This window comes from Mastigoproctus giganteus, chromosome 13 (assembly GCF_048544385.1).
Source record: "Mastigoproctus giganteus isolate SK-2022 chromosome 13, ASM4854438v1, whole genome shotgun sequence".
In the NCBI taxonomy this organism is placed as follows: domain Eukaryota; kingdom Metazoa; phylum Arthropoda; class Arachnida; order Uropygi; family Thelyphonidae; genus Mastigoproctus; species Mastigoproctus giganteus.
In genome coordinates this window covers 106,224,837-106,241,306 of record NC_143587.1, presented here as the reverse complement: position 1 = coordinate 106,241,306, position 16,470 = coordinate 106,224,837, and the positions used below count along the sequence as shown (strand labels likewise).

Here is a 16,470-nt window from a genome sequence, read left to right as displayed (position 1 = left end):
AATATCACATGGTCTTTCATTTCGCTCAAAGCGTTTCACAATTTTATATTTTTTCCTCTATCGACAGAGGCGGACTGGCCATAAGCCTTACCGGGGAAACCCCGGTGGGCCAGTGTGATTTTGGCCATAAACCATAGTATGAGGCCACTATAAATTTTCCCGGGTAAGAATTTTTGATCCAGTCCGCCTCTGTTTATCGATAATTGCTTTTCTTTTTCTCTCTGAATCTGCAGTGTCTTCACCAGGACGCTTCCTTTTCACACCTTTTAATTAAGTATTTTACTCATTTTTAGGGAATAAAGCACAATTACAAAACGAGGAGGCACGCTTGATACACATAAACAAAGCTGCGCGCATGTAGCAACTGAATAAACAACACCATAAAGGCAGAGATACACTATTAACACCTCACATTTCTAGGGGTTACTACCATAAAACAATAAAAATCCAGTTGCGTTTCTGCTAGTGAAATCTGTTATAAACTGGTAGTAAACTCGATCTAATTGCATTTGCGATTATACCGATAGCTGGAATTGTGTTGGTTTTTACGTTATTATGGTGAAATGTGTTTCCCCTTCACTGATATAAAAAACATAAAAGCAGCAAAGTTGAATTTTGTTCATCTTTCGCTCTCATTCTCCGCCGTCGCACCGTATATCGATAACATATGAAAAACGACCTCGAAGATAGTGGGCGGCAGCGTTGCCAAACGAAAAAATCAAGAACCGCGTAACTCCGAGTTCGCGTAAGTCGGGGTATTACTGTATATAATATCAAAGCTATTCCCTGCATCCAGTTCTTTTGTGACTGCATCATAATATCCAATCAAATTGGTCAGGCAAGACTTCCCCTTAACAAAACCATGCTGTGTCCGAGCTATAACTGAAGTCTTGTCTAAATGATCCTGCAGTGCTTCTTTAACCAGTGCCTCCATTAATTTTCCTGGAACAGAAGTTAAGCTCACAGGTCTATAATTACTTGTGTCAGCCTTTGATCCTCCTTTGTGAATTGGGGTCACATTTGCACATTTCCAGTCTATGGGTACCTCCCCTGAGTCCAAGGAAGCTCTCATAATTATGGCTAAGGGTTTGCTTACTTCCTTTGCTGCCTCCTTTAATATAACTGGATAGATCCCATCCACTCCAGGTGCCTTTCTTGTGTTTATCTTCAACAGTTTCTCCTCCACTTTACTCCCAGTTATTTCAAGATTCTGTAGCTTACTGCTAGAGTTGAATACACTTCTGGCATTCCCCTCGCTGAATAACTCCTCATGTGTGAATGTCAATGCAAAATATTCATTTAGTTTGTTAGCTACCTGAGTAGGGTCATCAACAGTTGACCCATCAATATCAAGTGGACCAATCTGATTCATCCCCTTCCTTCTAGAGTTTACATAAGTAAAGAACTCTTTGCTGTTTTTCTTTGCATCCCTTGCCAAGGATTTCTCGTAATCTGCCTTCGCCTGCCTAACCTCCTTTGTAACTTGGTTGCATATCAACTTGTATCTATCATAGGCTTCTGTGTCATGTGTTAATTTGTAAGTATCCCATGCATTTTTCTTCTCTGCCATATGCCTCATTAGTTCATCTGACATCCATTTTGGCCTAAACCTTGAACAATATTTCTTAGTTGGTATGTAAAGCCTAGTAGCTTCCAAGATTAATTCTTTGAATGCTTCCCATTTTGAATTTGCTGTTGGTAACATCATCAGTTGGTCCCACTGTATAGAATTTAAATACTGTCTCAGTCCATCGTAGTCGCCTTTACGGAAGCAATAACCCTTCCCTTTACCCCTAATGGTAGTTACCTCTTTGAGTAAATCCCACTTCAGCACACTGTGATCACTGCCACCTAGTGGTTCATTTATCTGCAGATTCTTAATGCATGAAGAATCACTGCTGATAATCAAATCAAGAGTATTACTCCCTCTAGTTGCCTCCCGAACATGCTGATGTAGAAAACAATCATCCAATAAATCCACAAAAGCCCTGCTAGTGTGTGAGTGACCAGCCCCCAAATTCCAGTCAATATCTGGGAAATTAAAATCTCCCATTATAAGACTCTCTGATTTACTGGTCCACTCTATTTCTCTGTATAGTTTCTTATTATACTCATCAGAGTCATTAGGCCTATAGCACACTCGTACTCTCAATTTTGATCTCCCAATGCTTATGTCACACCAAACTGACTCAACACTGCACTGTCCAGCGATGTCGACTGGCTTCACTTCCTTGGTTTTTATGTGTTTCTTAACTAATAGCATAACCCCTCCCCCCTTCCTATCCTGTCTATCCTTTCTGTAGACATTGTACTCCCCAAATTCCAGTTCTGCATCCCTTATATCTGTGTGACACCACGTCTCTGATATCCCAACAATATCTGCCTTTGATGTTTTGAGCAATACCTCAAATTCATCAAATTTATTTACTAAACTCCTAGCATTGGTGTACACGCAAGTATACCTGCACCTGTTTCTATTCTCTTATCCTCTTAAGTTTGTACACTAGGTCTTCACTGTCCTTCATGGTGGTAGGATTCTTTGAACCAGTTGTGTATGAGCCATCTTGAAGTCTTCTACTGATGATAGATCTTGCAGGGGATCTGGGCTTGTATGCTTTGACGTTAGCAAATGTGTATGAAGCTTCAGAATTATTAGGGTTTAACTTTTTGTAGATATTGTCATCATCAATCTTCTTCTGGTCAAGTAATGTTTTTAATTTCTACTTAACTTTCCATTCTAGTTTGTTGGTGGGATCTTTCTTGTTGGTAGGATGTTGCTTGCTTGGTTGATGTAGTCCACTCTATTGAGAATAACAATTGGGAAGCAATTGGATCTATCATCCTTGAGGCTCTGGATCCTTCCTTTCTTCTGTGTGCAAGAAATTGCAAGAAATTCCTAAAAATTCCTAATTGCAAGAAAAATATTGTAAATATTTTTCTTGCAATTAGGGGTACTTAGGATCCTTACTACTTCCATGTTGATGAGGTCCCTGATCTTCTTATCTTGTGGTTTTCCCGGACTTCAGTGGCTAAGAAATCAAGTGTAAATTAACAATCCTTTTTGCACTCTGTAATCAGATTCTTATTTCTTCTAAGTTCAGAGCTTTCATTGTTATAGGAGTGATCTGCATGTAGAAAAAAAGTTTAAAAAAAATTCTCATTTCACTTATCCATCCCTTCCTTAGTTTGCCTAGTTCTTATTTGAATTTAATCAAACTATCCACTTCCACAACAATGGATGGAACCTTGTTCCAGCAATCAACCACCCATTGGCTGAAGGCAAACCTCCACACATTTATTCTGCAACCATCCTTCCTCAATTTGAATTTATGTCCCCTCATCACCTCAATCATATCACCTGGCAGATGCCTAATCAAAAGATGCTGCAATTTGCAGAACCAAGGCCTTTCTTGGTAAGAGCACTCCTTTGTTCCCCTCACCAAGCTCATAGCCATTCTCTGTATATGTTCCAGCAGCTCTACATCCTTCCTAAAATGATGCCTCCAGAGCGGTATGCAGTACTCAATGATGTGTGACTTGGCCATTGCCTTATCCCTACTAGTAAAGTTTCCTGTATATCAGGGGTGGCCAACAAGTTGATTGCACTTTAATTTCGGTTGATCATGATGAATTTTAAATATATATAAAAAAGATCCCCAGGAGCTCACATCTGGTGAGTATGTGCTTGGCACACCCAGTGTCCTGAGCTAGATATCATCATTTTTCTCTTTCTTGGTGATTCCCTTCTACTTCTGACTCTTTCTCTCTATCTCTCAGGTAATTCAGAAATGTTTTTCTTTTTGGCAGCAGAAGCCTCAGGTTTCCTTGTATCATATGGCTAATAATAATAATAATCCTCGACAAACAGTAACACCAGACATTACAACCACCCTATGTACTTGGTAGTAGTACCCGTCACGGAGTGGAATCCCCTAGTCAGGGAGAAATAATATAAGAGCAACAACAACAATAATAATAGTCCAGAAATCAGAGAATAGGAGAATACTTGAACACACTAAAGCAGAGATATACTTGAACACACTCAGCAAGAGACTCACCAATGCAAAATAAACAACCGAATCTTCAATAAGGACCAAAGAGCCTTCTACAGGAAACTGGGTGAAGATGAGAAAGCAGGAAACAGACCACCCGAGAAGAAGACGATTGAGGAGTTCTGGGGAAATATCTGGAGCAGTGAAGTAAGACATAACAGCAGAGCACCCTGGATAGAAGTATAATGGAAAAAAACCAAGGACATACAAGAGATGAGAGAGAGTGGTAGATTCGAGAAGAAGTAAAACTGTCGATCAGAAACACCCACAACTGGCGAACCCCAGGAATTGATAACATACACAACTACTAGTACAAGAAGCTCACCAGCACACAAGCGCCTAGCAGAGAGGTTCACTCGAATGATAAGGCATACGGAAACAATCCCGAAGTTTCTCACTGAAGGAGTGACATATCTGAAGCTTAAAGACGAAGATACAAGAAACTCGGTGAAATACAGGCCAATCACCTACCTCCCAACGAGGTACAAGATCCTGACCAGCTGCATAACCAAGAAGATATCAGACCACTTAAGAGAGTCAGAACATTAGGGCCAAACAGCAGAAAGAATGCAAGCGAAGGAGCAAAGGATGCAAGGAGCAATTAACCATAGATGCCGCAGTTATGGAACAAGCCTACATCGATTACTGCAAGGCCTTCGACACCGTACCTCATAGCTGGCTAATAGAGACCATGAACATCTACAAGGTCAATTTGATAGTGACAAACTTCCTAGGAACAACAATGGCGAAATGGAGTACCACCATTAAGGTCGAGAACGTCACAACCAGGCCAATCCCCATTAGCAGAGGAATCTTTCAGGGAGATGCTCAGAGCCCACTGTGGTTCTGTCTAGCACTCAACCTGCTATCCACCACCATACTTAATGGCAGCATGTATAGATATAACCTCAAAGAAGGAAGGAAGAACCTGTACACCCTCACCCACCTGATGTACATGGATGACATCAAGCTCTACACAGCAAACGAGAATCAACTCCAGCAACTACTCCGGATCACCAAAGAATTCAGCAAGGAAATCAGGATGGAATTTGGTCTAGACAAATGCAAGACCCACACACTGCACCAGGGAATATTAGTTGGCCAACTACCAGCTGCTGACTGGTAAAGAGATTGAGGCTATGACAGAAAGAGAGACCTATAAATACCTAGGGATGATGCAGGCTCAGTAGTTAGAGCACAAGGAAATCAAGAAGTGCCTGACTGAAAAATATCATCAGAGACTCAGAAGCCTGCTGAAAGCAAAATGGAATGGAGGGAACACAGTTAAAGCCGTAAACACCTATGCAGCTCCAGTACTAACATATACCCTCGGGGTCATAGATTGGAATAACACCGATCTAGAAGATATCATGCAAAAGACAAGGACAATGATGACCAAGAGCCGCCAACACCACCTGAAGTCAACAGTGCAGAGACTAACAATAGCTCGGAAAGAGGGAGGTGGGGGGCCTGATAGACTTCATAGAGCAACAGAAAACAGCGATAGTTAATCTGAAGGATTACTTTGAGAACAACACAGCACCACTCCACGAGGCCATAAGGAAGATAGATAAGTGGTATACCCCACTCAACCTAAGCAAGGAACCCCCTCTGGCCCAAACAGCTCAAAAAACGAAGTTAGAAAGATGAGCAAAGAAGACACTCCATGGCAGACGCTACAATGACCTCCATCAAGATCACATTGATACCATTGCTTCCAATGCATGGCTCACAAGCGGGACACTCTTCCCCGAGACCGAAGGATTCATGCTGGCCAAGACCAGGTAATCAACACCAGAAACTATAGAAAATACATCGCAAGGGAGCCCAGAATGTCAGATGACACATGTTGACGATGCCACCTGGCCTCAGAAATGATCCAACACATCACCGTGGGGTGCAAGGTGATCACCCAGACTGAGTACACTCATAGACACGACCAGGTAGCCAGGATAATACATCAGAAGCTAGTGAGGAAATATCAGTTGAACAAAGAAAGTGTACCATACTACAAGTACGAACCCCAGGCAGTACTAGAGACCCGAACCCACAAGCTGTACTGGGACTCGCAATAATAATGGATAAGACCATTCCGCACAACAGACCGGACATAACCCTTGTGGACAAGATTGAAAAGGCCACCTAACTGATTGACATAGCAGTGCCCAACACTAGCAATGTCCAGAAAACCCATGAGGAAAAAATTAGGAAGTACGCGAATCTGACATGAGGTCAAGGAGATGTGGCATATGCAAGAAGTATTGACCATCCCGATCATCGTGTCAACCACTGGTATGGTGCCAAAGACCCTACATAGCAGCCTAGCAGCAATAGGTGTCCCACAGAACACCTACAAGGAACTCCAGAAAGTTGCAATCCTGAACACCTGTAGCATAGTCAGAGAGTTCCTTGACTAACAGTAACACCAGACATAACAACAACAACAATCACCCTGTGTACTTGGTAGCAATACCCGTCACGAGGCAAAAACCCCAATCAGGGAGAAATAATATAAGAGCAACAATAATAATAATAATACCAGACATTACAACCACCCTGTGTACTTGGTAGCAGTACCCGTCACGGAGTGGAATCCCCCAATCAGGGAGAAATAATATAAAAGCAACAACAACACAACAATAATAATAATAAATAGATTAACCAAAATCTAAATGTTGTTATTATTATTAAACGCTCCACTGCATACACTTATTAAAATCCAGTGAACCACATGACTACTCTTGTTGCCGCACAGCCGCCAGGGTTGTTTAGTGAAAATTCACGCAGTTATGTTGTGGAGAGCATAGATGTATGTGTTGAATTCTTATTTAGCTTACTTAATTTTAATAACTGGATAGTACTTATACGTTAATTTGATTTAAAATGAATACTATGAAAAAGAAAAAAATATATCATTTTCATGAAGAGTAGGAACTAGAATACTATTTTGTAATGATAAGAGAAAAATGTTATTTGATTTGCAACACTTCCTTGGCTATACCCAAAAGGGAAATTTAGAAAGGCACTTCAACATACTCCATGGTAAATAGTAAAAATGAGGAAAAATGAGTAAAAATGTGAACGAATAATTGCATGTTCATATTGCTAATTGTGTTTAATTTTCTTTAACCCTGGATGCATCTACAGACATCAGTGATACAGCTCAATTGCTCGTTTTTATTCGTATGGTTTTCAATGATGCTGCCACTAGAGAAGAACTGCTGGGTATAGTTTCATTAAAAGAAAGAATTAGAGGTCTTGATATGTTTAACGCATTCAAAAATTTTATTGAAAAAATTAAATTGCCACTATTTAAGCTTGTATCAATAACAACAGATGGAGCAATGTCGGGGCATTTTAATGGATTCATCACATTGTGCCAAAAGGATGATGAATTCCCAGATATTTTGAGTTACCACTGTATCATCCACCAACAAGTCAGCAAAAGATTAAATATTAAAAGTGTAATGGACATAGCTTTCAAAAATCATGAATTCCATCAGAGGACAATCTCTTCAACGGAGACTTTTCAAAATGCAATTCGATGAAAATGAACCAGATCTGATATTACACACAGGTGGCTGAGTTGGAGCAAGTCTCTACAGAGATTTCAAAATTTGCTGAATGAAATTAAAAAATTTGTTGATCAGACTTTTTTGGGGAGATGATTATCAGCTGCTAGAAGATACGGAGCAGTTGTGTAATCTGGCTTTTTTTGGCAGATTTTACCAGTAAATTAAGTAATCTGAATTTGGAATTACGAGGAAAAAATAAAAATGTGGGTGACATAATTAGTAGTATTTCTGCATATAAATATCAATTTTTGGCAATGGCTAAGGATCTAAAAGAAAAAAATTCGATCATTTGCAAAAATATCCTGTTTTTGAATTTAATAGTGAGAAATATGTTTCTGAAATTGAGAAAGCTGTGGATGATTTTGAAACCAAATTCAGTGATTTTAAAACAGTTGAAGACATTGTTCAATATAATTCTTATCCATTTAATATTGACTTAGATACGAAAATATTTCAGAAAAAATCGCTGAGATTTTTTACACGGAGAAAATATTAGTTGAAAATGAAATTATTACATTGCGAAAAGATATCTTCCTAAAAGCCAGATCATCAGAAAAAGATTTTTGGAAATAAGTTTGCTGAGAAAAGTACCCAAATGTAAAAAAACACAGTGAACTTTTAAATTCCTGTTTTGGTTCCACATATCTAAGTGAATAGTATTTGCATTTGAAACTAACAAAGACGAAGAATCGCTGTTCTCTTACTGACTTACGTACAGAAGATTCTTTACTGTTGACCTTATCACAGCATATCCCCGATTTTGAAAGCTTAGCAGATTACACGAAGACACAAACTTCACATAAATTAAAAATTTAAATATGTATGAATTTAAAATAAGAATTCTGAATTGTATTTAATTTTAAAATTTATAAACAACATTTTTCAATGTGTTGATTAACTTTTTCAACCATGTGCAATGAAATTCTTGAGAAGGTAGATCACAGCACATTTTGAAGAAAAAAAGTAGATCGCATCACAAATTAAGTTGGCCACCCCTGCTGTATATCATTGACAAAACCCCATGGGCTGCCCTGGCAGCCTGTCTACACTGCCCAGAGAACTTTATATCATTCTGCAGTTATCCCAGGGTCCTTTTCATTTTTTACTACCTTGAGTATAGTACCTCACAGATAATACATTACTCTGGGATTACTGCTACATATGCAGTAATTGCAGAGTAATGTATTTGCATTTGTCAATTTTAAACTTCAGTTGCCATTTTTCAACCCATTGGCCTAATTTTTCTAGAGTTTGTTGCAGCAGCAGCATACCTTCATTAATGTCATTAACCACCCTGACAACCTTTGTATCATCTGCAAACTTAGACATTAAGCCAGATATACCTTCATCAATGTCTGTAATAAATACAGAAAACAGCAGTGGGCCCAGCACGGAAATGTGTGGCACTCCACTAATAATTAGTCCACAAAGAGAAGTGTTCATTGATAACCACACTCTGTCTTCTCCAACTTAATGCCACACTGCTCCGCCATGGCATTATGTGCAACTGTATCAAAAGCTTTCCCGAAATCCAAGTACTGTATATGATATCAAAATTGTTTTTGCATCCAGTTCCTTCATCACTGCATAACAGTATCCAATCAAATTGGTTAAACAAGACCTCCCCTTAATAAACCCATGCTGTCGACTGAATTATAACTGCACTTCTGTCTAGATGGTTCTGTATTATTTTAATCAATGACTCCATTCTTTTCTCTGGAACAGAAGTTAAGCTATCAGGTCTGTAATTACTCATGTCAGGCTTTTATCCCTCGTTGTGAATTGGGATATTGAGAATTGGGTTCACACACATCCAGTCCAGTTCACAGGGACCCCCCCTGAATCCAAAGATGCTCTCATAATTATGGCTAAAGTTTATATACTTCCTTTGCTGCCTCCCTTAATATAATTGGATAGCTCCCATTCATCCCCCCCCCCTTTTTTTTTTGTTTAACTTCAGCAATTTCTCTGCCATTTTCCTCTCAGTTATCACAAAATCATTTAGCTCCCTGTTAGAGTTTGATAAACTCCTATCCTCCTCCTCCTCCCTAATGAATTCCTCATGTGTGAATGTAGATGTTAAATACCTATTGTTTTATTTTATATTTAATTTTAATAAAATTTAGGGTGTTTTAAAAGTATTTGCAAAAAAAAAATTCTGGAAAGTATTCTAGGATCCAGAATATGAAAAAAAAAGTAATAGAAGTGTGGATGAATGATTATGGAGCTCTGATTGTTTGAATTAAAAAAAAAAAAAAGTATATGTATTCTAAGTAAAATATTTATTCATTCTAATTAAGCGTTTGCTTATTCTTATTTATTTTATTTTATTATTATTTTAAACTCCATTTTTAAAATTCAGGCCGACCGGGCTAGCCGAGTGGGTAAAGTACCTGCCCGGCAACCCAAAGGTCGCGGGTTCGATTCCCGCCTCGGGCTTGGATCAAAGTACAGCAAAAACCTTGGGAGGTGCAATATGGCCACAGAAGCCGATGCGCCAACAACTACCAAATCAAAAAAAAATTCAGACAATCATAGCTCCATAAAAAGAGCTCCAAGAAAGCATTCAGAATCTGACACTGGTTGAGATTAATCAAAAATATATTTATTGATAGGGGATTTACTAAAAGACGTAACTACAGTGAGCAAAGGAAAGGGCATTTGCTTTCATAAGAGTGGTTTCGAGTTTTTAAATTCTATGCAGTAGGACCAACTTTTGATGTTACAGACAGCAAATTCTAAATGGGAAGCAAACAGAGAAGTAATTGTAGAAGCTATTAGGCTTTTCATACCAACTAAGAAACATTGTTCAAGGCTTAGACCTAAATGGATGTCAGATGAACTGATGACTTGCGGCAGAGAATAAAAATGCATGTGATGCACATAAATAATTAGGTGATACAGAAGACTAAAGTAGATATAAGCTAGTCTGCAATCAAGTTGATGTTTCTGCCTTTCAGAGAAGCCTATTTGCTAGTAGCTTCTCTGTAAGGCAGAAAAGTCTGGCAAAGAATGCAAAGAAAAGTGCCAAAGGCTTCTGTACTACTTATGTGATTGTTTGTGGGAAGGGGATAAATCACATTGGTTCACTAGATGTGAGTGGTGTAGCAGTTTATGACCCTGATCAGATTGCTGACAGACTGAATTGGTATTTTGCATCTATGTTTACGTTGGAGGCATTTTTTAGGGATGTCATTTATGATGCCAAAAGTTTATCAAATTCTAAAAGGGAGAAAAATGATTTAATGATAACTGAGAGGAAAGTGGAACTGAAATTACTGAAGCCAAACATAAAAAAAAAGTCACTGGGGTGGATGGGATGTATCCAGTTATATTGAGAGAAGCAGCAAATTAGGTATGAAAACCTTTAGCAATAATTATAAGAACATCCTTGGATTCAGGGAGGCTCTAGACTGGAGATGTACAAAAGTATCCCCAATTCACCAAGGGGAATCAAAAGGTGACATGAGACAGACCTCTTAGCCTGACTTCTGTTCCAGGGAAAATAATGAATTTGCTGATTAAAATAATTTGGACCATCTAGACAGGAATGCAGTTATATTGCAGTCACAGCATGGATTTGTTAAAATTATATTTTCATAATTTTAACAAATTATGAAAGATTTGATAATTTCAGAGATTTCAGAGAAGCTCGTGATACTTTTTGATAAGCTTTATGTGCAAAAGACTGTTGTGCAGACTATTATTATTATTATTAGCCATAAGGTACAAGGAAGCCTGAGACTTATACTGCACCAGCCAAAAAAAAAAAAAAATTATTTACCCTGTAACCCAGAGAGAAAGAGGGAGGGAGGGAGAGAGAGAGAGAGAAGTAAAAGGAAATCACCAAGAAAGAGAAGAATGATGATATCCAGCTCAGGACCCTGGGTATGCCAAGCCCATACTCACCAGATGTGAGCCCCTGGGGTATAGCTGGGTGGCTTTAAGGACAAATTACTATGCATAAAAGGATGAATTGGAAAAGACAGTGGTTATCAATGTGCACTGCTCTTTGTGGACTAATGTTGTTAGTGGAGTTCCACTGGGTTTGGTACTGGATTCATTGTTGTTTTCTGTGATTATGAATGATATTGATGAAGGCATATCAGGTTTGATGTTCAAGTTTGTAGCTGATATGAAAGTTAATTTTAGGACTTAATGCTTTAATATCTGGATATAAATGGAAACTTACACTCATGTTTTAACTGAAAATAAAATGACAAAGGGTGGTTAGTGATAGTATCAGGGTATGTTACTGCAACAAGACTTTGACAAATTAGGCAGATGCACTGAGAAGTGGCAGTTGAAGTTTAACATTGACAAATGCACGGTATTTCATATGGGTAGCAGTAATCTGAGATTAACATACCAATTGTGTAGTACCACACTCAGGGTACTGAAGAATGAAAATAACCTGGGAGTAATTGTGCAGTCTCAGATATGAAGTTTTCTGAGCAGTGCAGACAGGCTTCCAGGACAGTCTGCAGGGTTTTTCAATGATATTCAGGAATTTTGTCAGTAGGGATAAAGGGGTGATTATCTCATACAAGGCAATAGTTAGATCACATCTTGTTTACTGCATATAGGTGTTTTAAGACTTATTTTAGGAAGGATATGGATCTATTGGAACTGGTGCAGAGAAGAGCAACAAGATTAGTGAGGAGAACATAAGGGTGTTCTTATCAGAAAAGGCTTCAGTTCTGCAAATTCCAGCACCTGGATACTAGGCATCTGTCAGGTAATCTGATTGAGGTGATGCCATCATTCTTTCTCAAACTACACATGTAAAAGCCATAAATTCAAATTGAGGAAGGATGTTTGCAGGAGTGACATGTAGAAATATGTCTTTAGCTAGCAGGTAGTTGATGTGTTGAAGTTTGGAACAAACTTCCATCTGGTGTTGTTGAAGTGGGTAGTTTGAATAAATTCAATGAGGAACCAGACAAACTATTAGAGGGGATGGACAGGCATCATTGCTACTAACAGTACTAATACATGTTTATACAACTTTTTTTTTTTTCTCTTATTTTGGATCCTAGAACATATTGCAGAATTTTTTACAGATACGTTTGATATTTTATAGCATTGTTTGTATAATTCATAAAAATTTATCGAAAAGGTTCTAGATTTGGTCTGTTACTCAAAATGTGTCATGTATTTTAAAAATTGTTCTTAAGAATAAAAATGACAAGTATAGAAAATGCATATCTCAAACTCTCATAATTTTAGGGACTTAATGCTTTAATATCTGGATATAAAGGGAAACTTACACTTATGTTTTAACGGAAAATAAAATGACAAATTTTTATTTGGAAATATTAATTTCTTATTATTTAAAAGTAACTCTCTACCATTTTATAACATATAGAGAACGTATTCCAGAGAGAGTGGTACATGCAAAGGGAACAGGAGCTTTTGGATACTTTGAAGTCACCCATGATATAACAAAATACTGTAAAGCAACAATTTTCAGTACAGTAGGAAAACATACACCTCTTGCAGTTCGATTTTCCACTGTCGGTGAGTATTTGTTAATTAGATATGATTTATTATAGGATGCTTTAAGCAGAATGCAAATGTTATTAAGGAGCTTTTCAAAATTAGAAGAAAATATAAAATAAATATTGTTTGTAAATTTCATATTTAGTGATATTTCAATCATTATATTATTATTAGCCATATGGTGCAAGGAAGCCTGAGGCTTATGCTGCACCAGCCAAAAAAAAAAAAAAATTCTGAATTGCTGAGAGAGAGAGAGAGAGAGAGAGAGAGAGAGAGAGAGAGAGAGAGAGAGAGAGAGAGAGAGAGAACAAGAGTCAGAAGCAGAAGGGAATCACAAAGAAAGAGAAGAACGATGATATCCAGCTCAGGACCCTGGGTGTGCCAAGCCCATACTCACCAGATGTGAGCCCCGGGGTTACATATACAGTACTGTATTTCCCATAATTTTTTATGCTTATATGAGTATTTAGAACCATTTTTAATTTGAAGTGCAGCAGTAATTATCATTCATGATAAAGTACAAAGGTTAACTGTTCAGATCTTCCACGAGTTTCAAATTATTTATAACTCATTCAATATGAAAATTAACCAAATACCCATTAACTTAAAAATTCAGTTAATAGGTATTTGTTATTAATAACCAAAGTTTTCTGAATCATAAAGTGTGCTTTGTCAGATAACCTTTTAGTCTGATTTCACTACTTGAAAAGCCGACCGGGCTAGCCGGGTGGGTAAAGCGCCTGCCTGGCAACCCAAAGGTCGCGGGTTCGAATACCACCTCAGGCTTGGATAAAAGTACTGCAAAAACCTTGGGAGGTGCATTATGGCCACAGAAACTGATGCGCCAATAACTACCAAAAGAAAAAAAAAAAAAAAACTACTTGAAAATAATATCCTTTCAGTGTTGGCTAGACAGATTTAAAGAACATTTTGTCCTGCAAAATATTCTTGCCAAAAATGCAATTCCTGCAAAAAATTCCATCTAGCCACCATTGAAGGAATATATATTTTAATTCATCTATCTAACATTGAAAGGAACATTCATATAGCTAACATAAGTAACACTAATAATAATATTTAATATACAGGGTAATTAAAAAGTAGATTTACAGTTTCGTAATTGAATAACTTTGTCTCTTTTGAACTTAGAAAAATATATTCACACTGAATGAAAGCTGTGGTTTGAGATTTTTTGGCAGTTTTATTGGTAATTGGTGTTCATTTAACGTAAACATCAAAAGAGCAACTTTCGAGTGTAGTGCATATTTCATTTTAGTTTGGTGATCAGCACAACCCACAGACCTCATACCATTGGATCTATACCAGGAAAGGTAAATTCCATCATTCCAGGAAATTTACATAAATTTAAGAACACAGAGTTGTTATTGATTATGTAACACCTAAAATATTATAGTGGGTGTAGCAGGACATTAACCTTTGATTTGGGATTTGTGCTTCTTGATTGGTGATATTTGCATTGAGATGTGACATTCACAATAAAAAAATTCAAGACATGCCTATAAAGCAGATTTACTAGGGCACAGTTACTCCAGGGGCCTTAAAATCATGGGGTGCTCCCAGACTAACAATGCAGTTATTTAAGGAGTGAAATTTTTTTAGCTTTTAATTGCCTTTCATGTACTGTAATTATTGCTCTTTTAAATTATATCTTAATATTTTTTGTAAAGATATTACAGCAATATATTGTGTTATATCAAGCACCACTTTTAATTATGCCACTCTGTTTTAGAACATTATAATATTTCTTATATCTATTATGTGTACCAAGGCTTGAAATTACATAAAACTGGCATTGAGTTTTTGTTATGTTTTAATAAGTCCAAAATTCATAAAGTTATAGACTTACAAAGTTGTGAAGTTATTTTTCAATTATTCTCCACATAGTGCTTAAAATATTATAAGTAAGTGGTGAATACAATGATTTTCTCCATATAGAATTTATATAGCAGAATTATCATCATTTCCAAATGACTGTACCTTTTTTAAAAGATGAGCCTTTTAAGGTTGCACTGTGAGAATAGGTCCACATCAATTTGTTAATTCACTGTATGACAGTTTGCTGCATGTGACATTTCAGTGTATGTCAGTTCTGTGTATGCAACAATTTGGCATATGACAGTTCAGTCTAAGAGACAGGTTTGCATGACATTTTGCTATATGTGACAATTTGATGAAAGAGTTAGTGGCTATGACAATTTGGTGAATTCTGTTTGCAAGAATCTGGTGTGTGACAAAGACTGAAATTGCAAACTTTTAACATGCTTTATTGTAAATGATTAATTTAATGATCACAGTATGGTTCATATTTTTGACAGAGTGCACTGCCCACCTTTGTTTTTAGGCATGTTAGTAAAGTGCCCATTGTCTTCACCATGTTTATCTGTTTGTTCTCATGTAATACTTGACTTTTATTGGAGGGATTTATTTATATAAAATTTTATATTTTGCTCTTTCAGAAAGATTTGTCTGGCCCTCCCAAATTTTATTCAAATAGGAGCAATAGAAAACCAGCGATTATTCTTTTTTTTGTCTGTCTGTCTGTCCACATGTAATGATGTCACTTCTGGTGGATGGATTTTCTAATTTATATTTAACTCTTTTAGAAAGATTTGTTGAGCCATCCTAAATTTCATTAAAATTGGACAAATAGAAATCTGGGGGTAGCTGTATACTCGGGGTCCCTGGATATCATTGCTTGGTTGCAGATAGCAGAATGGATTGGTTGAGTATGTGCCATTATTTCCAGTGCATCCATTCATGTTGTAAAGTTGTTACAATATGGATGGACAATCATGCTGAAGGTGATAGGTGCATACCCACTTTCTAACCTACCTATCAGTGGGATCAGATTGAATACTTTTACTTAAAATAAATCGATTAAAAAAATTGCTTTCTTTTTTCTATTATTTTCTAAATTTCTCTATTCCTGCTAAATGATCCAAATTTCTGTTGGTTTTCCAAATCTTTTACTTTGCCGATTTTCTTAATTTCTGCTATGTATACAGACCAGAAATTAAGAAGATTGTGCATACACTGAATTGTCATGCTCACTAAATTGTAGCCATCAGCTGTCGTACACCAAATTGTCTTGTACACTAAACTATCATAAAATAATTGTCACATATAGCAAATTATCATGCACTGAATTATTGTATGACAAATTGTCTTTCACCCAATTAACCTGATCCCTGTGAGAATTTAGTCTTGACTGAAACAGTAAAGGACACATCACCCACTTAGCTGTAGTGGCTGGGTGACTCATCTTTCTCTGTTTCACATGGTACTAGTCTATTATTATTATTATAACTTTTACTCCTGTG

General features: G+C 37.2%; 1 protein-coding gene across 3 annotated transcripts in view; it reads left to right on the top strand.

Moving 5' to 3' along the window:
* LOC150076331 (catalase-like) overlaps positions 1-16,470 on the top strand; it is a 189,408-nt gene that overhangs the window by 67,984 nt on the left and 104,954 nt on the right. For all 3 annotated transcript variants that reach the window (XM_090387664.1, XM_090387662.1, XM_090387663.1), the window contains one exon: positions 12,996-13,147. In XM_090387664.1, coding sequence (XP_090243790.1) covers positions 12,996-13,147 — 152 coding nt within the window. The remainder of the gene's footprint in view (positions 1-12,995; positions 13,148-16,470) is intronic.